Raw genomic sequence first — 25,458 nt, forward strand, 5'->3', positions numbered from 1 at the left:
CCCTGCGAGTAACGCTTTCCCTGCCCCTCGGTGACACTGCCCCGCTCCCCTGCGAGTAACGCTTTCCCTGCCCCTCGGTGACACCGCCCCGCTCCCCTGCGAGTAACGCTTTCCCTGCCTCTCGGTGACACCGCCCCGCTCCCCTGCGAGTAACGCTTTCCCTACCCCTCGGTGACACCGCCCCGCTTCCCTGCGAGTAACGCTTTCCCTGCCCCTCGGTGACACCGCCCCGCTCCCCTGCGAGTAACGCTTTCCCTGCCTCTCGGTGACACCGCCCCGCTCCCCTGCGAGTAACGCTTTCCCTGCCTCTCGGTGACACTTCCCCGCTCCCCTGCGAGTAACGCTTTCCCTGCCTCTCGGTGACACTGCCCCGCTCCCCTGCGAGTAACGCTTTCCCTGCCCCTCGGCGACACTGCCCCGCTCCCCTGCGAGTAACGCTTTCCCTGCCTCTCTGCGACGCTGCCCCGCTCCCCTGCGAGTAACGCTTTCCCTGCCTCTCGGTGACACTGCCCCGCTCCCCTGGGAGTAACGCTTTCCCTGCCTCTCGGTGACACTGCCCCGCTCCCCTGCGAGTAACGCTTTCCCTGCCTCTCGGTGACGCTGCCCCGCTCCCCTGCGAGTAACGCTTTCCCTGCCCCTCGGCGACGCTGCCCCGCTCCCCTGCGAGTGACGCTTTCCCTGCCTCTCGGTGACACTGCCCCGCTCCCCTGCGAGTAACGCTTTCCCTGCCTCTCGGTGACACTGCCCCGCTCCCCTGCGAGTAACGCTTTCCCTGCCTCTCGGCGACACTGCCCCGCTCCCCTGCGAGTAACGCTTTCCCTGCCTCTCGGCGACACTGCCCCGCTCCCCTGCGAGTAACGCTTTCCCTGCCCCTCGGTGACACTGCCCCGCTCCCCTGCGAGTAACGCTTTCCCTGCCTCTCGGTGACACCGCCCCGCTCCCCTGCGAGTAACGCTTTCCCTACCCCTCGGTGACACTGCCCCGCTCCCCTGCGAGTAACGCTTTCCCTGCCTCTCGGTGACACCGCCCCGCTCCCCTGCGAGTAACGCTTTCCCTGCCTCTCGGCGACACCGCCCCGCTCCCCTGCGAGTAACGCTTTCCCTGCCCCTCGGTGACACTGCCCCGCTCCCCTGCGAGTAACGCTTTCCCTGCCCCTCGGTCACACTGCCCCGCTCCCCTGCGAGTAACGCTTTCCCTGCCCCTCGGCGACACTGCCCCGCTCCCCTGTGAGTAACGCTTTCCCTGCCTCTCGGTGACACTGCCCCGCTCCCCTGCGAGTAACGCTTTCCCTGCCTCTCGGTGACACCGCCCCGCTCCCCTGCGAGTAACGCTTTCCCTGCCCCTCGGTGACACTGCCCCGCTCCCCTGCGAGTAACGCTTTCCCTGCCTCTCGGTGACACTGCCCCGCTCCCCTGCGAGTAACGCTTTCCCTGCCCCTCGGCGACACTGCCCCGCTCCCCTGCGAGTAACGCTTTCCCTGCCTCTCGGTGACACCGCCCCGCTCCCCTGCGAGTAACGGTTTCCCTGCCTCTCGGTGACACCGCCCCGCTCCCCTGCGAGTAACGCTTTCCCTGCCTCTCGGTGACACTGCCCCGCTCCCCTGCGAGTAACGCTTTCCCTGCCTCTCGGTGACACTGCCCCGCTCCCCTGCGAGTAACGCTTTCCCTGCCCCTCGGTGACACTGCCCCGCTCCCCTGCGAGTAACGCTTTCCCTGCCCCTCGGTGACACCGCCCCGCTCCCCTGCCAGTAACGCTTTCCCTGCCTCTCGGTGACACTGCCCCGCTCCCCTGCCAGTAACGCTTTCCCTGCCTCTCGGTGACACCGCCCCGCTCCCCTGCGAGTAACGCTTTCCCTGCCTCTCGGCGACACCGCCCCGCTCCCCTGCGAGTAACGCTTTCCCTGCCTCTCGGTGACACCGCCCCGCTCCCCTGCGAGTAACGCTTTCCCTGCCTCTCGGCGACACTGCCCCGCTCCCCTGCGAGTAACGCTTTCCCTGCCCCTCGGTGACACCGCCCCGCTCCCCTGCCAGTAACGCTTTCCCTGCCCCTCGGTGACACTGCCCCGCTCCCCTGCGAGTAACGCTTTCCCTGCCTCTCGGTGACACCGCCCCGCTCCCCTGCGAGTAACGCTTTCCCTGCCTCTCGGTGACACAGCCCCGCTCCCCTGCGAGTAACGCTTTCCCTGCCTCTCGGTGACACTGCCCCGCTCCCCTGCGAGTAACGCTTTCCCTGCCCCTCGGCGACACTGCCCCGCTCCCCTGTGAGTAACGCTTTCCCTGCCCCTCGGTGACACTGCCCCGCTCCCCTGCGAGTAACGCTTTCCCTGCCTCTCGGTGACACTGCCCCGCTCCCCTGCGAGTAACGCTTTCCCTGCCCCTCGGCGACACTGCCCCGCTCCCCTGCGAGTAACGCTTTCCCTGCCTCTCGGTGACACTGCCCCGCTCCCCTGCGAGTAACGCTTTCCCTGCCTCTCGGTGACACCGCCCCGCTCCCCTGCGAGTAACGCCGCGCTGCCTGGGAAGTGGGAAAGCTGCACGTCGTGCCCCTCGCCTGGGTGTGAGGAGCAGGGGGCCTGGCCGCCAGGAGAGTCGTCCCCGAACGTCCGCGCGGGGCTGCCTGGCTCAAGGCAGAGCTCTGTGTTTACCGAGGGCCTGGGGCCGGGTCCCTGTCTGCCCTTCTGGGGGGGGAGGTCTTTGCACACGGGGAGGCGCAGCTGCCTGAGCAGAAGGTGCGGCTGTGGCATGGACGCGGCTGAGGTTTGACGCCTCCCCTTTGCTGCAGCGGGAGGAAAGTAGAAGCTGATGGACGCCCGGGCTCATCCGCTCTTGAGCCGCCCCGGGCCGGGCTCTGGCAGACGACGCTGTGCACCCGGGAGCCGCCGGGCAGCGAGCGCAGAGCAGGAAGTGGCTGGCTGCCGTACAGGAAGCGAGCCCCGTGGCGGTACGGGCGCCAGGACACGCGTGCGGAGGAGAACGCTCCGCTCCCGGGTGCGGTGAGCTGGGCCCGGCGCCAGGCCAGGAGGGTGGTTTTGTCCTGCCTGGGGGGCTGGGTGTGGCGCAGGCCCTGCCTGCGGTCCCATTCGAACACTAATAGCCACACAAGCCAGCAGATGCCCCCGCCCCTGCCGTCAGATGCTTTAAGGCCGGGAGCCGGGGAGCCCAGTCTCCCCCACTCGCCCAGCCCCGACCCCCTCTCTGGGCGAGGTTGGGGGGGCGGTCCCCACGCAGACGTGTGCAGGCGGGGCCCAAGGGGGCGCTGGTGCGCTTTCAGGTGGGCACCCAATGTTGTTTTTAACCCTTTCCCTGCGGCTTGAAATGAGGCACAAAACCCGAACGCCGGGTGCGAACGTGCGGTCGCGGCTTCCTTTACCCCGGGCGGGCGGCGGGCGTCCTGGGGCCTGGTTCTCGCTCTAGAGACGCCGGACCTGCGGGCTGTTTGAGCACGCCGCACTGACACGAGTCTGGGCCCCGCAGCGTCAGAGTGGCTTCCCCAGTAAAAGGGTGCTTCTGGGCCTCAGTTTCCCTTGCTGTGACCTGGCCTCTGCCACTGGGATGTGGAGGTTGTTAAGTCCTGGGCGGGGTGTCATTGGAGGGGCCAGCCATTTGGTGGGGGAGGAAGCACTCAAGCACTCTTCTGCCTCCGGCTGGCAGAAAGCCCCTGGGTTTTCCAGCGTGCCCTTTGCAAACCCTCCCCAAAGGCCGGCCGGCTGGAAAACGAAAAGCCTTTGCCCGGATGACAGAAAGACACTGCTGTTCTGCATGTGACTCCCAAGGGCCTGAGTGAGGTTCAGTCCGTCCCGCTGGGGTCCGGCGTGGCGGCAGGCCCGGCGAGCAGCGAGCCGGCTTCCGGAGGGGCTCTCCCAGCGCCCGGCCGGGCTGTCTGCGCCCTGGCCTGGAGCTCGGGGCTGCCTTGCTCGCCCTGGTCCCCCCTCGGGCAGCATAGGGAGCGAGGCTGCGGCGACGCTGTGTGCCCAGAGATGCCCTGGGGGCTGCAGCGTGGGGATCCCCTCTGGCCATGCCATGCCCCGGGAGCCGGAGGGGAGCCGGTCGGCCTGGCGGTTACTGGTGCGCCCAGCGGTGCTGACCGGAGCCGCTAGGGCCCCTTCCGACCGGGCGAAGCGTTTCCCCGCCCGCGCTCTTGGGTCCAGGCCTGCTGCTGCCAGCGGGAGACGTAAGCGAAGAGATAAACACGTTAATCTCTCCAGGCCTTCCCCCTCCTCTGCTGCCGCTTCTCTCCCCGGGCACCCTGGCACCAAGTCCTTCAGCCTCGGCCCAGCAACGCTGCCGCAGCCTGGCCTGAGATTTGTGGTTGAGGGGAATGTTTGGCCGTTTGCACTGCCCTCCACGCGGCAGGAGAGCCGCCGTCCCCGCCTTTGGCAGGGCGCAGCCCGAGGGGACCCCCGTTGCTCTAGCCCCTTTTCCGGGGAATCCTGCGCAGCGGGAGCAGCGCCTGAGCAAGGGGACGGGGGACGCTGGCCCCTTCCACTGGCCGTAACCAGCCTCTGAGATTCCACCCGACTGATCAAAGCCGCGTGTGAGCCCCGGGGGGGGCGGGGTGCCGGGGGGGCCCATGTGAGCCACGGGGGGGCGCCCGTGAGGGCCTGTAGGAGCCGCGGGGGGGCGCCCATGGGGGTCCATAGGAGCGCCCCTTTTAGGAAGCACACGGCCCTAGATCCTCGGCCCAAGCGCTGTGGCTGGCAGTGGGGCCCTGTGTGGGGCGGCTTCAGGGCTGTAACATGCTGCAGTTGATCAGGGACCGGCTCGGGAGCTGCCTGCTGTGTGGAGGGGTCGTCGCAGGTGCCCCGGCAGCCACGGTTGTGTCCCTGCTCCCCTGGCACGGACCCGCCGTGCGCTGGGATGTTCGTGGCCTGCGCCGCCGGAGCCGGACGGGGGGACGTGTTCCATCTGCAGCTTCGCAGTCGTGTCTGTCAGAGCAGGAAGCGGCCCTGGGCCGAGACGTGTCCGCGTGGCTGATGCCAGGCGCCCTGGGGCGTGAGTGTAGCAGGGCGGGGCCTGGCCCCCGGTGTGTGGACAGCCGCCCCGTCCGCGCAGCCTCCTCCCGGTGACTGCTCTGCTGTGGCCGGGGGGCCTGGCCCCCGGTGTGTGGACAGCCGCCCCGTCCGCGCAGCCTCCTCCCGGTGACTGCTCTGCTGTGGCCGGGGGGCCTGGCCCCCGGTGTGTGGACAGCCGCCCCGTCCGCGCAGCCTCCTCCCGGTGACTGCTCTGCTGTGGCCGGGGGGCCTGGCCCCCGGTGTGTGGACAGCCGCCCCGTCCGCGCAGCCTCCTCCCGGTGACTGCTCTGCTGTGGCCGGGGGCCTGGCCCCCGGTGTGTGGACAGCCGCCCCGTCCGCGCAGCCTCCTCCCGGTGACTGCTCTGCTGTGGCCGGGGGCCTGGCCCCCGGTGTGTGGACAGCCGCCCCGTCCGCGCAGCCTCCTCCCGGTGACTGCTCTGCTGTGGCCGGGGGCCTGGCCCCCGGTGTGTGGACAGCCGCCCCGTCCGCGCAGCCTCCTCCCGGTGACTGCTCTGCTGTGGCCGGGGGGCCTGGCCCGCAGTCTGGTCTGGGCCGTCGCCGGGGGCCTGTGGGGGACTCGCTCTGAGCTGGAGTTGTAACCGGCGCCTGCACAAGCAGCCTTTGGCTCAGCGCCTGCCGTCGGCGAGCGTCTCCCTCCGGCGCGGCTGAGTGCACTGGCCAGCGCGTGGGTGGGGGCCGGGTTTGTCTGCAGGGGGGGGGCCCGAACGGGGCAGGGACGCCGGCGGCAGGCTGGTCCCAGAGCTCGCCCTGTTCTCCTGGGGGACTTGCAGGTGAGTTGGTTCACACCCTCCGGCCCTGACTTACAGGGGCTGCAGGGCTTGGGGGTCACTTGTGGAAACGAGGAGCCGAGCGCCTGCAGGGGAAGCTGGGCCCGGCTGTTCCTGGGTCAGAGCTGGTGGTTTCGTTTCTAGGCTGCTTCTGCTTTTGAGGCTTTTGACGGCCTCCCTGTCCCCTCCTGCCTGAACTTCTGCCCTGAAACCAGGCCTTGGGCTCACACGGCTGCCTCGGTGGCGGGGGTGGGGAACGGGGCTGTGGACGAGTCCTGTCCCGGATTGCCTCTCCCCCCGGCCAGGGGCTTGGGTCCCACCCCGGTGTCCTGCTGGCTGCTGTGCCGCATTGTCGGGCGGGGCTGCGGGGGCCGGGCGCTGCGGGGGCCGGCTGAACGGCAGTGCACTTCTCTAGGCCGGCGGGGCTCCGAGGAGAGCGAGTCCCCTTCGGATGCTGCATCTTGTCCCAGCGGGGCCTCGGCCGTCAGCCCTTGGGCACGGGCAGCTGTCGGGTCGCTGCTCGCCACGGAGGTTCCTGCCCGCCACTGTCCCGTGGCATGCCCTGGGGTGTCCTCGCCTTCCCCAGGCTCGGAGCCAGCTGGGGCTGCCCTCCCTCCCCCATGCCTTGGCTTTCCCTTCTCGGACACTGGTCTCCCCTCACCTACAGGGGCCTGCAGGCGTGTGCGTCGTCGGGCACCCGCCAGCTTAGTATTTCCAGCGTCTCTGGAGGCAGGTCCTGGGCGCCCTCTTGCTGAGTCCGGAGATGGAGTGAGCCCGGAGGAATCACAGACACTAGAACGGGAAGGGACCTCGAGGTCGAGTCCAGTCCCCGGCCCTCACCGTCTAGACCAGCCCTGGCAGGCGTCTGCTCTTCAGTACCTCCAGGGGTGGGGATTCCACAACCCCCCAGGCAGCTTATCCCAGTGTTCCCCCCCTTCCCCCCGGCAGGCAGGAAGTTTTTCCCAATGTCCAACCTCAACCTCCCTGGCTGCAGTTTCAGCCCAATTGCCGCTTGTCCTGTCCGTTGAGACCAAGGAGAACAATTCCCCCCCCCCCCCGTGACACCCTTTTAAATACTTGAAAATCACTGTCATGTCCCCTCTGTCTTCTCCTTTCCAGACTAAACAAGCCCAGTTCCTTCAGCCTCCCCTCCTAGCTCCCGTTCTCTAGGCCTTTCCTCATTCCTTTGCTCTTCTCTGGACCCTCGCCACTTTCTCCACATCTTTCTTGAAACGCGGTGCCCAGCACTGGACAGTCCTGCAGGTGAGGCCCAGTCAGGACAGAGCAGAGCGGAAGAACAACGACTCGTGTCTTGCTCACAACGCGCCTGCGTGCGCCTCCCACAGTCAGGTCTGCTTGTTTTGCAGCAGCGTCACCTTGTTGGCTCCTATTTAGCTTGTGGGCCGCTCTGACCCCAGTCCCTTTCCACAGGGCCCCTGCCCAGGCAGTGTGCTGACGGCTTGCGCTGTCCCTGGAGCATGAAAACCCTGCCCCTGCCGCTTCGTCTCCACTGCCGGGCCCTTGGCGCTGGCTGAGCTGCAGACTAGCGCCTCGTGCAGGGCAGAGCGGGGACCTCCGCAGTCCCCGGAGCCCGCTGCTGCGTTCATCCCACTCCTTCCTCTGGGCGCCCCGGAAGAGGCTCCCTGTGGGGCCACCCTCAGCAGAGGACACAGCCCTTTCGTGAACAGAAACAATAACCTTGTGCCCCCGCCCAGGAACCCCGACTGGTCTCCCCGTGAGATAGCATAGCCTGGGGTACACGCGCACGAGGGGAGTCCGTGGTGAACGGCGGGGGAGCGAGAGGCGGGGCAGTAGGAGCGGCGCTGAAGTCTGTTGCGTGTCGCTGCTGGGCCGTTGGGAATCCCGCAGGCCGCGCTTTTCTCACCGGCCTGGCGGGCGGTCGGGGCGCGGGGCAGCTGCTGGCTCTAGGCCACAGGGATGCAGCGAGGTCCCTCAGGAGCTGACACTGCCCTGGCTAAGGCCTTGCCGGTGCAGGTGAGTCCCTGGCTCCAAAATCTCCCGGCTGCTAACGAGTCGGCTCTGAAAGCAGCTGCTGTTACCGTAGCAGCCGGCCCAGCACGCTGTCTGCTGGCCTGCAGGGACACTACTGCCTGGTCTGCTCCCATCCCCGTTAGCCGCGTGGCGCCCGGGGGAGGCGCCCGTCTCTTGCAGGAGAGCTGGGGCCCTGCGGGCAGCGCGGGTGGTGCCAGGAAGAGCGAGACCCTGACACCGTGCGAGCTGGACGATTTCCTTGGGCTGCCCAGACGGGTCCCAGTGACAACGCTGGCATGGCCGTGGGCCCTGGCGGCAAACCGGGAGATGGTCTTGGGCCCTGTGAGCGCCGTGCGTGTCGCCGGCCTGAGTCCCGGCGTGCCCAGCACTGCGTGGGCCCTCGCCGGCATGGCCTTGCTCTGCCGAGGGCGGAGCGCTGTCCCGTTGCTGAGACACGGCCCCACAAGCCATCTGATGGCTGCGCCAATACGGCCAGGCCGCTGTGCGCTTGGAAGTGGAGGGTGGCGCGGCAGGGGAGGTGGCCGCCTGGGTTCTGTTCCTGTGCCGCCGTGCCAGGGCGCGGTGGTGCCCGGTGGAGCTGTTCACGGCCGGCACTGCAGCAGTGCGGGCGTCTCTCCGTAGTCACGGTTGCAGGGCACACCTGTGGGAGGTCGGCCTTTCGCTGGTTCGAGTGCTCCAGGTGCTGCGTTGGGTTCCTTGCTCAGACCCTAGGCAGGGCAGGCCAGATGAACGCCTGGACCCTGGTGAGCTGAGCAGATGAATCCCTCCGCCCCAGGTCCGCGCGTTGCTGCGTTTGTTTGCTGTGGGGGTTGTGGGCTTGACAGCTGGTGTGTGGAAATCTGCGAAGTGTGATCCGTGGGGAGGCAGGTGTCTGGACACCCGGCTGTCACTCCTAGAGCTGGGAGGGGTGCAGCGTCTGCGTCTCTCAAACTCCTGTCCTGGGCGTGGGGTCCCGCGAAGGCCGGTGTGTCGGGTGTGATGCGTGTGTGTCCCTGGGACTACCTTGGGCTTGTGTGTCGTCCCTGCGGGGGTGGTTCCTGCTAGGGCGGGAGGGAGGACTGGGTAAGAGGAGAACGGGCTGGCGGAGAGGCCGGGACCTGTACAATGTGGGTCTTTGCTGCCCCGGAGCCCTGAGGAGGCCGCGACTTCCTGGAGGCGTTCGGGGTGGGTTCTGGGGCACTCTGCCTCTGCCACTCCCTTTGCACCGACTCCCGGCAGAGCTCGTGCCACACGCCCGCCCAGAGAGGGGGCCAGTCTCCGAAGCCAGCGAGCTCAGGCTGGCATGGCACCCCGGCAGCACGCTGGCCCGCGGTACCTCTCTGGGGAGACCCAACCAGCACGGGGGTCGCCCACGGCCCGGCAGAGAGCTCCGCCTCGCTGTGCTCAGCCTCCTGCTGAGCCGTCTGTCCCGGGGGGCTAAGCAAGGGTCCGTGTGCCCGCTCACGCCCTGTCTCCTCCTCCTCTGCAGATCATCAGAAACTGGAACGCGAGGCCCGAATCTGCCGGCTCCTGAAGCATCCCAATATCGGTAAGTTCTGTTGCAGGGCCGGTGACGGTCACTGCTCGCCCGCCCCGTGCTGGCCTCCTTCCTGCAGCGCTGTCCTGCTCCCTGCTCTAAATGTTCGCATCGGTGTGTGGAATAAATGTATGCGCACGGAGGCGCGTGCAGATGTGCACCACCACTAGCAACAAACCTAGCCGTGGGCGCTCGGCTAATCAGCCGGCAGCATTTGAATCTCTCCCGTGTGGCTGCACAAGGGGGTGCTGCCGGGGCCGGAGCCCGCTGCCGTATGCACCCCACTTCCTTCTCCTGGGTGCCCCCGAAAGGGCTGTGTTCGGTGTGCTCCCCGCCAGCGCTCAGCCCGCCTGGTCACTGGCTCTGTGTGCAAAAGAGCTGACACCTTGTTCCCGTTCCTGAAAGGGCTTTGTCTGCTGTGCGGCTCCCGGCTGGTTTCTATGGTTATCCCGCTGCGGGTTTCTGTCTCCTCCAGCGAGGGGGGGCGGCTGCAGGGTTGGGCTGAGGCGCGGGGACGACTGACTTGAATGTCAAGGAAGGGAAGAACGAAGTTCCCTCCCCCCCCCACGCGATGCGCTCGCCTGCAGGCCCAGGCGTGGGATCCTTGTGCCTGGCCAAGCTCCGTGGCAGGGACGTTTGCCAGAAGCCCCGCTCATCCCTTTCCTTCATGCTCTGTGCTGGGGCCTGAGTGGGTGCGGGCCCAGCATGGGCCCGGTGGCCGTGTGGCTCTGGGGAGAGGGCTGAGGGCCTCCTTCGGGCAGGCGGCAGGCTCCGGTAGTGGGCTGCAGGGGAGGCTTACCTCTGTCTCGGGTGCCAGGGGGACACGGGGTTTCTTTCCCACAAGTAGCTCCGGTGGTGGGGCTGTGGCCCCCGTGGCCCCAGATATCCCACAAGTTGAATGGGAGGGCGTCTCCTTCCCCCGCCCACCGGCTCCTGCCGCGTCGGGACGGCTCGTGAGCCGCGCCTGCCCGGAACACTCCCAGGCCCTTTCGCGTCCGCACTGCTGCCCTCCTGTGACCTGCAAAGCCGCGCCCGGCCAGCCTGCAGCTCTGCTCCCTTCCTGTGGCTGGACGCCCCGGGCTGTCTGTGCAGGTGGGAGCGTGCCCCCTTAGCGCTGGCAGAGGTGCTGGTGTCGGCAGGAGCCCCTCTGCGCCTGCCTGAGCTCTCCCCGTGGGCAGGGGGCGGGGGCGGGGCCGCTGCCAGGTTGAGTCTTGCTGGGGGGGGGGGGGGGGGGTCATTTTTTTCAGAAATGTTTGAAGTGGCCCTGAGCCACACTGGAAGGGGCGGGGCCTCAGGCAGAAGGGGCGGGGCCAGATACTTCCCCCCTTTCCCCACCCGCAGACCATGATGGGGGGAGCGCGCAGTCTCCCCCGCCTTGCCAGGCGCCTGTGGCGCTCCCCCGAGCGGCAGGGTCCCTGCGGGCCGGACGCGGACACCCCTCCGTGCCTGGCTGGGGCCGGGGAGCGCGAGGCGAGCCAGAGGGTGCGGTGCCGGATCCCGGCAGAGGTGGCCGATGTCAGGGCGCGTCGGCTCGGGGGCACGGCTCTGCGGGTGCTTCGCCGTGTTGGGTGCCCGGGTGGGCCGGCTGCTCTCGGGCCCCGCTCTGCACAGCTGCAGTTCTTGGTGCATCCGGCCTGAGACCCCCAAGAATCACAAGGTGGGTGCTCCCGTGGGCTCCGTCAGCGCAGCCTCGCCCGGCCCCTCGGCTGCCTGGCTGGCGGGGGCGCACCGCTCTGACAGCCGGTCAGTGGGAGCCGTCTGGGGCCGGCCGGCCGCGCACGCAGCCAGCTGGGTTCCCTGCTCCGGGACCGGGGGCAGAGCGCAGACCCCTGCTCCTGTTGGTCGCCGTCTCGGGAAGCCGGTCGCAGCGGCGGGAGCAGCCGGCCTCCGCAGGTGCTTGTGTGTCGCACTTGAACGCTTGTCAGTAGCCCATTCCAATGAAAAGGCAAGCCCTTTGGGAAGCAGCCTGAGCAGCTGCCGCCGGATTCTGTGGGAGCAGGGCTGGTCGCGGCCCCGCTGTGCCGGGGCTCCGCCCGTTGGAGGTGGGCGGCTGGTTTCTCTCGCAGGCTGCCGGGGGCGAGCAGGTGGAGAGAAGGGGCGTGGGCGGGGGCCATCTGGCGGCCTTGCTGCCGATCGTGTTCGGTTCGCCATCTGTCAAGCCATGTGTGTTTGCATTTGTAGCTGCAGCGTCCTCTGGCTACTGAGAGCTTCCTCGGGGGAGGGGTGGGCAGGGTTCATTTTATTTCGCCTCGCCTGCCCCCCAGCTCAGTAAAGTGACCCCGCCAGGGCATCTGGGGGGAGGGATCCAAGCCCTCCAGCGGCGCCTCATGCGGGGGTGGAACCCGCCCAGATGCGAGGCTGCTGCCGGCTGGAAGGAGCAGCTGGTATGTGACCGTACCACTGGGGCTTCTTGCACACGTTGCATGCTGCGCTTCCCGCGCCACAGGGGCCAGGAGTCCCGGCACAGGGCTGGGTCCTGCGGCAAAGGCAGCTGTGTTTCAGCAGCGGCGTGGCACGCAAGCGCGGGCTAATGCCTTAGGGGCTGAGGGGCGGGGCCTCGCACCCTTCCTCCCCATCGAATTCACTTAACAGCCAGCAAACAGAGCGATGGGGCAGCCCTGCTGGGCCCTTTAACCTTAACTCTGCCCCTGGAGCTGGCAGCCGCAGGAAGCAGACATGAGCCTGTCGGGCGTGGGGGTCCTGCAGAGCTTCTCTCGTCTGCCTGCCCACGGTGCCCTTTGCGGTGCCAGGCGGGGGCACTGGCCACGTGACCCCTCCTCGTGCCCTGGAGGGACAGTGGGCGGCAGATGCTCCCTGAGCCCAGCCCTGAGCAGATGAGGTCCGTTGGGGGGCCCAGGCCAGAGCTGAGCAGCAGGAGAAGCGTCCGGTTGTGCTGGTGTTCGAGGGGGCTGCAGCGCAGGCGCCCTTTGTTGAAATGAGCCCAGATTGCCACGCGGTAGAGCAAGCGAAGAGTGTCCGAGCGCTAGGGTGCGCCCGCGGAGAGCTAGTCCCAGCAGCTCGGCCCCCGGCTCCGCCGCCAGCCCCGGGAGCAGCTCGGCCCCCGGCTCCGCCGCCAGCCCCGGGAGCAGCTCGGCCCCCGGCTCCGCCGCCAGCCCCGGGAGCAGCTCGGCCCCCGGCTCCGCCGCCAGCCCCGGGAGCAGCTCGGCCCCCGGCTCCGCCGCCAGCCCCGGGAGCAGCTCGGCCCCCGGCTCCGCCGCCAGCCCCGGGAGCAGCTCGGCCCCCGGCTCCGCCGCCAGCCCCGGGAGCAGCTCGGCCCCCGGCTCCGCCGCCAGCCCCGGGAGCAGCTCGGCCCCCGGCTCCGCCGCCAGCCCTGGGGCCCCGCTGGGTCTCCCTGCCTGTGGAGCACCCTGGGGCCCGCTGGGTCTCCCTGCCTGTGGAGCGCCCTGGGGCCCCGCTGGGTCTCCCTGCCTGTGGAGCACCCTGGGGCCCCGCTGGGTCTCCCTGCCTGTGGAGCACCCTGGGGCCCGCTGGGTCTCCCTGCCTGTGGAGCGCACCCTGGGGCCCGCTGGGTCTCCCTGCCTGTGGAGCGCCCTGGGGCCCGCTGGGTCTCCCTGCCTGTGGAGCACCCTGGGGCCCGCTGGGTCTCCCTGCCTGTGGAGCGCCCTGGGGCCCGCTGGGTCTCCCTGCCTGTGGAGCACCCTGGGGCCCGCTGGGTCTCCCTGCCTGTGGAGCGCACCCTGGGGCCCGCTGGGTCTCCCTGCCTGTGGAGCACCCTGGGGCCCGCTGGGTCTCCCTGCCTGTGGAGCGCACCCTGGGGCCCGCTGGGTCTCCCTGCCTGTGGAGCGCACCCTGGGGCCCGCTGGGTCTCCCTGCCTGTGGAGCGCACCCTGGGGCCCGCTGCTCCTGACGTGTGGGGCCAGCTTCCTCCTCTCCCCCGCTGCCTTCCGGGCCGGTCGCAGTGCCCCCCCCCCCCCCGTTTGGCTGCGCACTGCGCTTGTGGGGCGACCGGCGCAGCAGCTGCTTGTGACAGCAGGGCTGTAGGGGCGGGGTCCGGCATCCCACGGTGCCCCCAGGGCGGAGGCAGAGCAGGCGAAGGGCGCCGGGGGCAGAGCGGGCCTGGGCACCGCTGTCTTGGCTGTGGGCTCTCTGAAGGCCCGTCTCTCTCACTTGTGTTTCCGCAGTCCGGCTCCATGACAGCATCTCGGAGGAAGGGTTCCACTACCTCGTCTTCGACCTGTAAGTGCCTCCCCCGGCTCCGTTCCCTTCTCCTTGCCCCAGCCCCCTCCCCTCCTCGCGGGGGGCACAGTCACTGGGCAGCGCGTCCCGCCCCGGCTGGGCTGTCGCCAGACCCCCACTGGGCCAGAGCTCACCCTGGGGAAGCCCGTGCGCACGGTCCTCTGAGCCTCCCAGCTGCGCCTGCGTTGGGGGGCTGGAGTGCGGGGGGAGGGGGATGGGGAGCCCTGTGTGAGGGAGCTCAGGCAGCAGCACGGGGGGAGTCCCTGGGGGAGTGGGATGGACGGAGGAACTGCCTGACTGCAGGCTCGGGGCGAGCGGGCGGCAGGTTCTGTCCCGTGACTGGGATCCAATGTTAAGGAATGAGGAGTTTGTTTCAGGTAGAACGGGGTCTTTCCCATGGCGGGTACAGGCTGTAGGCCGGGGCAGAGGGTGCTGGTGTGTTTGGGGCAGCCGTAGGGAGAACGGGGTCTTTCCCATGGCGGGTACAGGCTGTAGGCCGGGGCAGAGGGTGCGTGGTGTGTTTGGGGCAGTCGCAGGGAGAACGGGGTCTTTCCCATGGCGGGTACAGGCTGTAGGCCGGGGCAGAGGGTGCGTGGTGTGTTTGGGGCAGCCGTAGGGAGAACGGGGTCTTTTCCATAGCAGGTACAGGCTGTAGGCCGGGGCAGAGGGTGCTGGTGTGTTTGGGGCAGCCGTAGGGAGAACGGGGTCTTTTCCATAGCAGGTACAGGCTGTAGGCCGGGGCAGAGGGTGCTGGTGTGTTTGGGGCAGCCGTAGGGAGAACGGGGTCTTTTCCATAGCGGGTACAGGCTGTAGGCCGGGGCAGAGGGTGCTGGTGTGTTCGGGGCAGCCGTAGGGAGAACGGGGTCTTTTCCATAGCGGGTACAGGCTGTAGGCTGGGGCAGAGGGTGCTGGTGTGTTTGGGGCAGCCGTAGGGAGAACGGGGTCTTTTCCATAGCGGGTACAGGCTGTAGGCCGGGGCAGAGGGTGCGTGGTGTGTTCGGGGCAGCCGTAGGGAGAACGGGATCTTTTCCATAGCGGGTACAAGCTGTAGGCCGGGGCAGAGGGTGCTGGTGTGTTTGGGGCAGCCGTAGGGAGAACGGGGTCTTTTCCATGACGGGTACAGGCTGTAGGCAGGGGCAGAGGGTGCTGGTGTGTTTGGGGCAGCCGTAGGGAGAACGGGGTCTTTTCCATAGCGGGTACAGGCTGTAGGCCGGGGCAGAGGGTGCGTGGTGTGTTCGGGGAAGCCGTAGGGAGAACGGGGTCTTTTCCATGGCGGGTACAGGCTGTAGGCCGGGGCAGAGTGTGCTGGTGTGTTTGGGGCATCTGTAGGGAGAACGGGGTCTTTTCCATGGCGGGTACAGGCTGTAGGCCGGGGCAGAGGGTGCTGGTGTGTTTGGGGCAGCCGTAGGGAGAACGGGGTCTTTTCCATGGCGGGTACAGGCTGTAGGCCGGGGCAGAGGGAGCTGGTGTGTTTGGGGCAGCCGTAGGGAGAACGGGGTCTTTTCCATGGCGGGTACAGGCTGTAGGCCGGGGCAGAGGGTGCTGGTGTGTTTGGGGCAGCCGTAGGGAGAACGGGGTCTTTTCCATGGCGGGTACAGGCTGTAGGCCGGGGCAGAGGGTGCTGGTGTGTTTGGGGCAGCCGTAGGGAGAACGGGGTCTTTTCCATGGCGGGTACAGGCTGTAGGCCGGGGCAGAGGGTGCTGGTGTGTTTGGGGCAGCCGTAGGGAGAACGGGATCTTTTCCATGGCGGGTACAGGCTGTAGGCCGGGGCAGAGGGTGCTGGTGTGTTTGGGGCAGCCGTAGGGAGAACGGGATCTTTTCCATAGCGGGTACAGGCTGTAGGCCGGGGCAGAGGGTGCTGGTGTGTTTGGGGCAGCCGTAGGGAGAACGGGGTCTTTTCCATGGCGGGTACAGGCTGTAGGCCGGGGCAGAGGGTGCTGGTGTGTTTGGGGCAGCCGTAGGGAGAACGGGATCTTTTCCATGGCGGGTACAGGCTGTAGGCCGGGGCAGAGGGTGCTGGTGTGTTTGGGGCAGCCGTAGGGAGAACGGGATCTTTTCCATGGCGGGTACAAACTGTAGGCCGGGGCAGAGGGTGCTGGTGTGTTTGGGGCAGCCGTAGGGAGAACGGGGTCTTTTCCATAGCGGGTACAGGCTGTAGGCCGGGGCAGAGGGTGCTGGTGTGTTTGGGGCAGCCGTAGGGAGAACGGGGTCTTTTCCATGGCGGGTACAGGCTGTAGGCCGGGGCAGAGGGTGCTGGTGTGTTTGGGGCAGCCGTAGGGAGAACGGGATCTTTTCCATGGCGGGTACAGGCTGTAGGCCGGGGCAGAGGGTGCTGGTGTGTTTGGGGCAGCCGTAGGGAGAACGGGGTCTTTTCCATAGCGGGTACAGGCTGTAGGCCGGGGCAGAGGGTGCTGGTGTGTTTGGGGCAGCCGTAGGGAGAACGGGGTCTTTTCCATGGCGGGTACAAACTGTAGGCCGGGGCAGAGGGTGCTGGTGTGTTTGGGGCAGCCGTAGGGAGAACGGGGTCTTTTCCATAGCGGGTACAGGCTGTAGGCCGGGGCAGAGGGTGCTGGTGTGTTTGGGGCAGCTGTAGGGAGAACGGGGTCTTTTCCATAGCGGGTACAGGCTGTAGGCCGGGGCAGAGGGTGCTGGTGTGTTTGGGGCAGCTGTAGGGAGAACGGGGTCTTTTCCATAGCGGGTACAGGCTGTAGGCCGGGGCAGAGGGTGCTGGTGTGTTTGGGGCAGCCGTAGGGAGAACGGGGTCTTTTCCATGACGGGTACAGGCTGTAGGCCGGGGCAGAGGGTGCGTGGTGTGTTCGGGGCAGCCGTAGGGAGAACGGGGTCTTTTCCATAGCGGGTACAGGCTGTAGGCCGGGGCAGAGGGTGCTGGTGTGTTCGGGGAAGCCGTAGGGAGAACGGGGTCTTTTCCATGGCGGGTACAGGCTGTAGGCCGGGGCAGAGTGTGCTGGTGTGTTTGGGGCATCTGTAGGGAGAACGGGGTCTTTTCCATGGCGGGTACAGGCTGTAGGCCGGGGCAGAGGGTGCTGGTGTGTTTGGGGCAGCCGTAGGGAGAACGGGGTCTTTTCCATGGCGGGTACAGGCTGTAGGCCGGGGCAGAGGGTGCTGGTGTGTTTGGGGCAGCCGTAGGGAGAACGGGGTCTTTTCCATGACGGGTACAGGCTGTAGGCCGGGGCAGAGTGTGCTGGTGTGTTTGGGGCAGCCGTAGGGAGAACGGGGTCTTTTCCATGGCGGGTACAGGCTGTAGGCCGGGGCAGAGGGTGCTGGTGTGTTTGGGGCAGCCGTAGGGAGAACGGGGTCTTTTCCATGGCGGGTACAGGCTGTAGGCCGGGGCAGAGGGTGCTGGTGTGTTTGGGGCAGCCGTAGGGAGAACGGGGTCTTTTCCATGGCGGGTACAGGCTGTAGGCCGGGGCAGAGGGTGCTGGTGTGTTTGGGGCAGCCGTAGGGAGAACGGGATCTTTTCCATGACGGGTACAGGCTGTAGGCCGGGGCAGAGGGTGCTGGTGTGTTTGGGGCAGCCGTAGGGAGAACGGGATCTTTTCCATGGCGGGTACAGGCTGTAGGCCGGGGCAGAGGGTGCTGGTGTGTTTGGGGCAGCCGTAGGGAGAACGGGGTCTTTTCCATGGCGGGTACAGGCTGTAGGCCGGGGCAGAGGGTGCTGGTGTGTTTGGGGCAGCCGTAGGGAGAACGGGATCTTTTCCATGGCGGGTACAGGCTGTAGGCCGGGGCAGAGGGTGCTGGTGTGTTTGGGGCAGCCGTAGGGAGAACGGGATCTTTTCCATGGCGGGTACAGGCTGTAGGCCGGGGCAGAGGGTGCTGGTGTGTTTGGGGCAGCCGTAGGGAGAACGGGATCTTTTCCATGGCGGGTACAAACTGTAGGCCGGGGCAGAGGGTGCTGGTGTGTTTGGGGCAGCCGTAGGGAGAACGGGGTCTTTTCCATAGCGGGTACAGGCTGTAGGCCGGGGCAGAGGGTGCTGGTGTGTTTGGGGCAGCCGTAGGGAGAACGGGGTCTTTTCCATGGCGGGTACAGGCTGTAGGCCGGGGCAGAGGGTGCTGGTGTGTTTGGGGCATCTGTAGGGAGAACGGGGTCTTTTCCATGGCGGGTACAGGCTGTAGGCCGGGGCAGAGGGTGCTGGTGTGTTTGGGGCAGCCGTAGGGAGAACGGGATCTTTTCCATGGCGGGTACAGGCTGTAGGCTGGGGCAGAGGGTGCTGGTGTGTTTGGGGCAGCCGTAGGGAGAACGGGATCTTTTCCATGGCGGGTACAGGCTGTAGGCCGGGGCAGAGGGTGCTGGTGTGTTTGGGGCAGCCGTAGGGAGAACGGGATCTTTTCCATGGCGGGTACAAACTGTAGGCCGGGGCAGAGGGTGCTGGTGTGTTTGGGGCAGCCGTAGGGAGAACGGGGTCTTTTCCATAGCGGGTACAGGCTGTAGGCCGGGGCAGAGGGTGCTGGTGTGTTTGGGGCAGCTGTAGGGAGAACGGGGTCTTTTCCATAGCGGGTACAGGCTGTAGGCTGGGGCAGAGGGTGCTGGTGTGTTTGGGGCAGCCGTAGGGAGAACGGGGTCTTTTCCATAGCGGGTACAGGCTGTAGGCCGGGGCAGAGGGTGCTGGTGTGTTTGGGGCAGCCGTAGGGAGAACGGGGTCTTTTCCATAGCGGGTACAGGCTGTAGGCCGGGGCAGAGGGTGCTGGTGTGTTTGGGGCAGCCGTAGGGAGAACGGGGTCTTTTCCATGACGGGTACAGGCTGTAGGCCGGGGCAGAGGGTGCGTGGTGTGTTCGGGGCAGCCGTAGGGAGAACGGGGTCTTTTCCATAGCGGGTACAGGCTGTAGGCCGGGGCAGAGGGTGCTGGTGTGTTTGGGGCAGCCGTAGGGAGAACGGGGTCTTTTCCATGGCGGGTACAGGCTGTAGGCCGGGGCAGAGGGTGCTGGTGTGTTTGGGGCAGCCGTAGGGAGAAGGGGGTCTTTTCCATGGCGGGTACAGGCTGTAGGCCGGGGCAGAGGGTGCTGGTGTGTTTGGGGCAGCCGTAGGGAGAACGGGATCTTTTCCATGGCGGGTACAGGCTGTAGGCCGGGGCAGAGGGTGCTGGTGTGTTTGGGGCAGCCATAGGGAGAACGGGGTCTTTTCCATGGCGGGTACAGGCTGTAGGCAGGGGCAGAGGGTGCTGGTGTGTTTGGGGCAGCCATAGGGAGAACGGGGTCTTTTCCATGGCGGGTACAGGCTGTAGGCCGGGGCAGAGGGTGCGTGGGGGGTTGGGGGCAGTGGCTGCAGCTCTGCAGGGAAGATGCGGGTGCCCCGGTGTGCGTGCGGGGGAAGCAGTCCCAGCCCACAGTGGGTGTGAGTGCCAGGAGGCCCCGCTCTTCGCGTAACGGTCCCTGGCTGCTCTTGAGGTCCGGGCCTGGTGTCCTGGGGGCGCCCTGGGCCCAGAGGCTGGGAGGCGCGCGCAGGGCGGGGGGCGGCTTGTCGCCTCTCGCTGCACGTGGGCGTTCCCCAACGGCCGTGGTCTGTGCCCAGGGTGACTGGCGGGGAGCTCTTCGAGGACATCGTGGCCAGAGAGTACTACAGCGAGGCGGATGCCAGGTAAGGCGCTGGGCTCAGCTCTCCGCGTGACGGCAGCGCTCCCCCGAGGGAAAGCCCGTCCCGGCAGGGTCTCGGTGTGGCTGGCTTGGGGGGCGGGCGGGCCTGGTGCCGAGCGGGAGCGTCGTGTGTGCGGGGTGCAGCACGAGGGGCAGAACCGGGTTACGTCGCAGGGGAGGACGGGTCAGCACGGGGCCCAGGGCAAGTCCTGGCCGAGGGGCTGGCGTCCCTAAACGAGCCTGCAGCGGGCCCGCTCCTGGCGGCTCCAGCCACCCTGCGTTGTGGGTTTGCAGTGTCCCTTGCTGGGCGCACGCGGGGCAGCCTTGGGCCCAGCAGGCGTGCGGGGGTTCGTGCGTCGGGTGCGAGGGGCGTGCCTGGGGCTGCAGGCAGACAAGCACAGAGCCCGTCCCTTGCCGGCCGTGCCAGCGTGGTGGGGGGGCTGTTACAGCCTCCGGCTGCTCCTGGCTTGAGAGGTGCAGCTCTGGGCATCCCCCTCCCCTGTGCGCTGCAGGCAAAGGAAGCCTGGGGGGCGGGCTCTTGGGGGTGATAGGAGCCAGGACCCCGGGGGGCGTGGCCCTGGGGAGAGGAGGGAACGGGGCGCGGCGTGTCTGCCAGGGCGTAGGGATGTGGGCGACTAGTCTGAGAGAGAGGCAGCCCGGCGGGGACACGGGGGCCCTGGCGCCCTTGTCGACTAATCGAATAGTCGGTGCAGTCTGCACGTTGGGGTGACGTTTCCCGTCCCGAGCAGGCGAGGCCCCTGGTGCCCCGGGGGCTCTGCCCCTCCGACTCCCGCTGGGCAGAGCTCTCCCGCGGAGCCACCTGCCAAGCCGCGCTGGATTCCAGGGCGGGCTGGGAGAGTGGGGTTCGTGCCAACCCCTCGCTCGGCACTTTTGCCATGTTTGGCCAGAAAGCCTCTCGCTCCGCTGGGCTCTGTTCTAATTATACAGTTCTGTTTGGTTTCGGGAGCGGGGAGATATTCGCAGAATCTGACCCTGGAGCTTGTGCTGCCAATTCCAGCGGGAGGGGCTGGGGGGTAGCGCTCCCAGGAAAACGTCCCCCCTTTCTAAGCTGTGAGGTCCAGAGAGGAGACTGGCCCGGAGACGTGGAAAACCGGCTGCGTGTTCCCCGCGAGCTGCCTGCTCCGGCATGGCGTGTCCAGGGAGACGGGCCGCCCCTCCTTCCCACAGCCGCTAGTCCCTGCTCCTTTCTGCATCAGAGAGGCTCCCTCTCTCGGTAGACCCCCCCCAACTGCTGCTGCCTCTCCTGTCCGGCTGCCTCGCCTCCCGCGGCGTCACCGTGGCCCTGACAAGCCGGGGTGGCGCTGGTTTTCTGCAAGCGGGGGGTGCGCGGCACGTCCTGGTTCCAGCTGCTTTAACTCCCTCCACGAGCGTGAAGTTAAAGTGTCTGGCGGGTGCGCATTGTGCCCGACATGCCGCTCTGAAAGCCGTGCGAGCAGGCAGGCATGCAGATTGCTCGTGCCGAGTGCGACGGAGCAGGCGGGCTTCGTGCAGGCCTGGGCTGGGCCTAGCTGAGTGTCTGGGCTGAGCTGCTGCTCCTGCCTGTGTGGGCGCGTGTCCTGGCTGCTGGAACCAGGCCGGGCCCGCGGGCAGGGGCTGGGGGGGAGGCGGTGCTGGGTGGGCAGGGGGTCCTGCCATCTCGGCCCACAGCCGGGCTGTCTCGGGAGCCCCTGCTAGGCAGCTGTGTTCCAGCGGTGGCCCGGCGGGGTTGGCAGAGCTGTTTGGGGCAGGCGCTTGCTGGGCCTGGCCGGGGGGGTGGTGAGCCGCGAGTGACCCCGTCTCTGCTCCTCTTGCAGCCACTGTATTCACCAGATCCTGGAGAGCGTGAACCACATTCACCAGCACGACATCGTGCACCGGGACCTGAAGGTAACGTGGAGCCGTAGCTTGGGGGGGTTCTGAGGGGAGGGGCAGCGTCCAGAGGGGCTCATGCTGCGATTCACTAGGATTCACCAGAGCCAAGGGCACTTCCCGGTGGAGGCAGATGCAGAGCTGGGCCCTTGCGTGTTCTGCACGGGAGGGTCTGTCTGTGTCGCACTTGCACTGCCAGAGACACGCCACGGGCACGCCACTCTGCAGGGGACGATGGGGGAGCCTTTCCGAAGCGCTGGGAGAGCCCCGACCCGAATACGGCGCGTTCTCGGCAGCACTGAGGAGAGGCACTGCCGGGCCAGGCCGAGCCTTCCCCACGAGCACGCTGCCTTGGGCCGGGGGGCGTCCGAGAGCGCGGGGACGGCTGTGGCCACTGCATCCCGGCCTGGAGGGACCGGGCGGCAGCGCCACCTGCTGCCTGCGCGGGGCCGAGCGCTTGCCCGAGAGCGCACAGGAGTGGGTCTGTGTCCGAGCGAGGCCCCGCTCTCCCACGAGCAAAGGGGCTGATGCGGATTTCTCCTCGCCCAGCCGGAGAACTTGCTGCTGGCGAGTAAGTGCAAGAGCGCGGCCGTCAAGCTGGCTGACTTCGGGCTGGCTATAGAAGTGCAGGGCGAGCAGCAGGCCTGGTTCGGTAAGATCTGAGCCCTCCCCTTTCTCCGTGCCCCGCCAGCCGAGGGCCTGAGCTGTTCCCGCCTCCGTGCCCAGCGCCCTGGGGCGGGGGCGTGGGGAGAGTTCCCCTCCCTTCTGTGAGTAGCTGGGGAAAATGGGCGCGGGCGTGAGCCCTCAGGCTGCCTGCCCCCGTTTCCCCGCCTGCGTGCACTGCCGCGTTGGGCAGAGGCTGGTCTGGCTGCAGTGCCCAGGCCCCGGTTCAACCCTTCCTTGCGGGCCAGGCGTGCTGGGGCCTGCGGGGGCGGCGCCTCAGAGGGGTTTGGAGCTGGACGCCCCTGTGGGCCCAGCAGCGCTGCGAACTCGCCCTGTCCCGGCGGAACGCGGCCCCGAGAGGCCCCGTGCGCAGGGCCCCAGAAGCGCTGTGGGGGCAGCTGCAGCCCGTTCACCCCCTTTGGCTGTGCCCGAGACGGGGGGGCCCCAGTCACTGCTCCTTGGGCCGGGCTGTCAGCCCGTCTCTGCCCTCGCCTCCCTGTGCCGCTGGCCTGGAGCGGTGACGCGGGGAGGCGCAAGGGTACGGTCTGGCAGCCCCGTCTAGCTGGGCCTTGCCCGCCCCGTGTCGCTCCTCTCCTGACAGGGTTTGCTGGGACTCCAGGATACCTCTCCCCCGAGGTCCTGAGGAAAGACCCGTATGGAAAACCCGTGGACATCTGGGCGTGCGGTAAGACCCCTTTGCCTGCCGCTCGGCAGCCACTCTGTGCCGCCCGGGGGTTGTTACCGGGGGGTTGCAGACAGAGCTGGTGTCGGAGTGCGGATTGCGACCCGCTTGCTCCTGGCGCTGTGCCCGGGGGCCAGCCGGCGGCCCCGCGTGCCAGGATCAGGGACCCAGCCAACGCGCTCTAGCTGCAGACTAGTGCTCGGGGCCAGGCTCTTCCCTACCGGGAGCTCTGCAGAACCTCCCGTCCTGGGCAGCAGCTGGAACTGTGACCCGTGAAGGGGGCGGGCGCTTGACGGCTGGGGAGCAGAGCTGCTCTTGGGGTGCCCGGGAGCTGAGGGCAGATGGGCAGGCTCAGCACGGGCGCCACGGAGGGAGTGTTGAGAGGGCAGCCGGGGCGCCCAACGGAGGGTGGGAGTGCTCAGAGCGGGGAACCGGACCCCAACCCCCCTTTCCCTTGCAGGAGTGATTCTGTACATCCTGCTCGTGGGCTACCCCCCCTTTTGGGATGAAGACCAGCACAAGCTCTATCAGCAGATCAAAGCCGGAGCCTACGACGTAAGGACTCTCCCCGAGTACCGGTGTGGAGTGGGCCCGCTGCGGAGGCACTGTGCCGCCTGGGTGCCCCTCTGGTTTCTCTGCGGCCGGCGTGGTGTGGGGCAGCCAGGGGGTGGCGGCAGGCACAGGGTTGGGTCAGGAGCGGCCCAAACTCGTCTGCTCCGCGCTGGAGGTGCTGGCAGAGACACGGACGCTGAGGGCTCCGAGGGGAACCGGCAGGGTGTCACCCCGCCCACGTGGCGAAGGGCGCTCTGGAGACCCTGCCGCCGCGGAGCGACTGCTGAACTGCCTGGCAGCCCCGGTTCGGGGGCAGGGAGGTGACAGGGAACCGGGGTTCTAGCTGGATGCACAGCCGGGCTGTGCTCCTGGGACCATGGCAGGCAGGTGGAGGCAGGGGGCCCTGTGGTGTCTGACCAGCACGGCCAGGGGCAGAGCAACAGCTGGCACCCTGGGAATCCATCGCCCGAGCGAGGGCAGCCTGCTGGAGTGGGAGAACGGAGGCTGGCTCACGCGTGGCAGGGAAGCTGTGGGCAGCCACGGGCCTGCTCGGAGCAGCAGGAGATAGACCCAAGGGTGGGACGTTTCCTCTGGAATTCGGAGCCTCGTCTGCTCCCTGCCGAGGTCGGGCCTCTGTGGCTTTGCTCGCTGCGCTTTGGTGCAGCAGACGGTCCGTGTCAGATGTGTGAAGCGGGAGTGCGGCGGGATTTTCAGCACGCCTACGGCTGGAGCCTGGCTCTGGCAGAGCGAGGAGCTAAGCGCCCAAGGCCCCTACCTCCCGCTGGCTTGCCGGGTTTGGTCTGTCGCGTGCTGGCTGTGGCAGGGCGCGGCTCCGTGGGAGCAGGGCTAGCGAGCGCCCTGCAGCCCACCCGCCCTGGCGCGGGAGCTGTGCGCTGCTCCCTTCGGCCCCCTGAGAGAATGGGGAGTGGCCACTGGACCGGGAGCCGGGGTCCGACTGGCCTCAGCCCTGGGCTCCGTGACCCAGGCCGGTGCCCGTGGCGCTCCCTGGTGCGGAGCGCTGGGCTGAGCGGGGCAGGGCGGGCTCCCCCTTTTCGGCTCCTAGGCAGTGTGACGGCGCGTTGGGGTTTTCCCGTCTCCTGCACCCCTGTAATGGCACGAACAGACTCCACCAGCCAGTAGAACAGAGGGAGTTTATTGCTTCTCCACGATGCAGCACAGCACAGATGCAATCTGGTTCCAGGGCAGGCCTAGGATGCCTCAGCCCCCCTTGAGATGGGGGAGCCTGGGCCCCTAAATCCCAGCCCCTTTCCCTAGGCTGTCTCCTCCATGCTCCCAGCCAGAAACTAACTCACTTCCCACCCTGCCCCCATCCAGGGCTCCACTCCCCTTCTTCCCATTGTTCCGCTCCCTGGGAGATAACTGGTCAGACAGGTTTGGAGCCCCCTTGCATAATGACTCATCCCTGCCCTGCTGGGCCGTGCTGCAGCCAGCAGCCAGCGGAGGTCACCCACAGCCCCCTGCCCAGCACAGCCACCAGCAAGGTACCCCCACTACGTCACAGGCGGAGGGGATGCTCGCAGCAGAGGCAGGGCGTGAGCCTGGAGCTGCGTGGACCCAACACCTGCGCGCTGGCAGAGCCCTGCACCCCAGGGGGTGGCTCCCGGCTCAGGCTGGCGCTTTCAGATGAGCCCAGCAGCTGTGGCTACCTGGCTGGCAGCGTGGGCCAAGCCCCTGCAGTCCCGCCTGATCTGGGCTCCATACCCAGCCCTCTGGCTGGAGCAGCTGCCCCCGCCGCCTGGGCCAAGCAGCGGCTCTTAGGCACCTGATCCGGGGTCGCGCCTTGGCGCTGCTGGGCCGGCGGGCACCAGGGGTTTTCATCGGCCACCCCTCAGCGGGCCTGGGGCTCTGCCCTGCGGCGCACTGCAGTGCCGAACGGCCCCTGGCGCGGCGGTAGCAGACCTCTGCCCTTCCTCGCCGGGTCGCCCGCCCGTGGCCTCTCTCCCAGGCCCGGCAAGGCGTTCGGATCTTGCAGGCGTGATGGCGGCTGCTCGGGGGGAGGGGCGGGGACGGGGGCCTCTGTTTTCATGTGTCGGCACCGGATGCTCGGGGGGAAGCTGCTGAGCTTGGAATTGCAGGGCAGGGTCGAGCGCAGCCCAGGGGCCTGGCTGACCCCGGGAAGGCTCTGTGAGCGTGCACCTCCTGCAGCCGATCCTCACGCTCCGTGGCAGGGCCCACCGTGGTGTCCTACGCAGACTGGCACTGGGCCCGGAGGGGCTACGCCCGAGAGTGTGATCAGCGTTTCCTCTCCCCTCTCGCTCCTAGTTCCCGTCGCCCGAGTGGGACACGGTGACGCCCGAAGCCAAGAACTTGATCAATCAGATGCTGACGATAAACCCGGCAAAGCGCATCACGGCCGACCAAGCCCTCAAGCACCCGTGGGTCTGCGTAAGTGTCGGGAGGCCCTGTGGGGGCAGGGCCGGGGCGTCGTGCGTCGTGCGTCGAATTGCAGGCTCCTAGCTGCATGTAACTGCCGCTCAGAGAAGGAATGCAGCCCCCAGGGTACAGGGCTTTGAATGGCATCCAGGGAGGCGCCCGCGTGAACAGCCTGTCCCCGGC

At 67.8% G+C, this 25,458-nt stretch overlaps 1 protein-coding gene across 15 annotated transcripts in view; it reads left to right on the forward strand.

Annotated features, from left to right (window-relative positions):
- Positions 1-25,458, forward strand: part of CAMK2G (calcium/calmodulin dependent protein kinase II gamma) — an 84,334-nt gene that overhangs the window by 22,312 nt on the left and 36,564 nt on the right. For all 15 annotated transcript variants that reach the window (XM_075934608.1, XM_075934609.1, XM_075934610.1 and 12 more), the window contains 8 exons: positions 9,281-9,340; positions 13,471-13,525; positions 19,054-19,119; positions 20,930-21,002; positions 21,534-21,636; positions 22,249-22,332; positions 22,790-22,884; positions 25,165-25,287. In XM_075934608.1, the coding sequence (XP_075790723.1) occupies positions 9,281-9,340; positions 13,471-13,525; positions 19,054-19,119; positions 20,930-21,002; positions 21,534-21,636; positions 22,249-22,332; positions 22,790-22,884; positions 25,165-25,287 (659 nt within the window). The remainder of the gene's footprint in view (positions 1-9,280; positions 9,341-13,470; positions 13,526-19,053; positions 19,120-20,929; positions 21,003-21,533; positions 21,637-22,248; positions 22,333-22,789; positions 22,885-25,164; positions 25,288-25,458) is intronic.

Source organism: Pelodiscus sinensis, chromosome 8 (genome assembly GCF_049634645.1).
Source record: "Pelodiscus sinensis isolate JC-2024 chromosome 8, ASM4963464v1, whole genome shotgun sequence".
NCBI classification, from domain to species: domain Eukaryota; kingdom Metazoa; phylum Chordata; order Testudines; family Trionychidae; genus Pelodiscus; species Pelodiscus sinensis.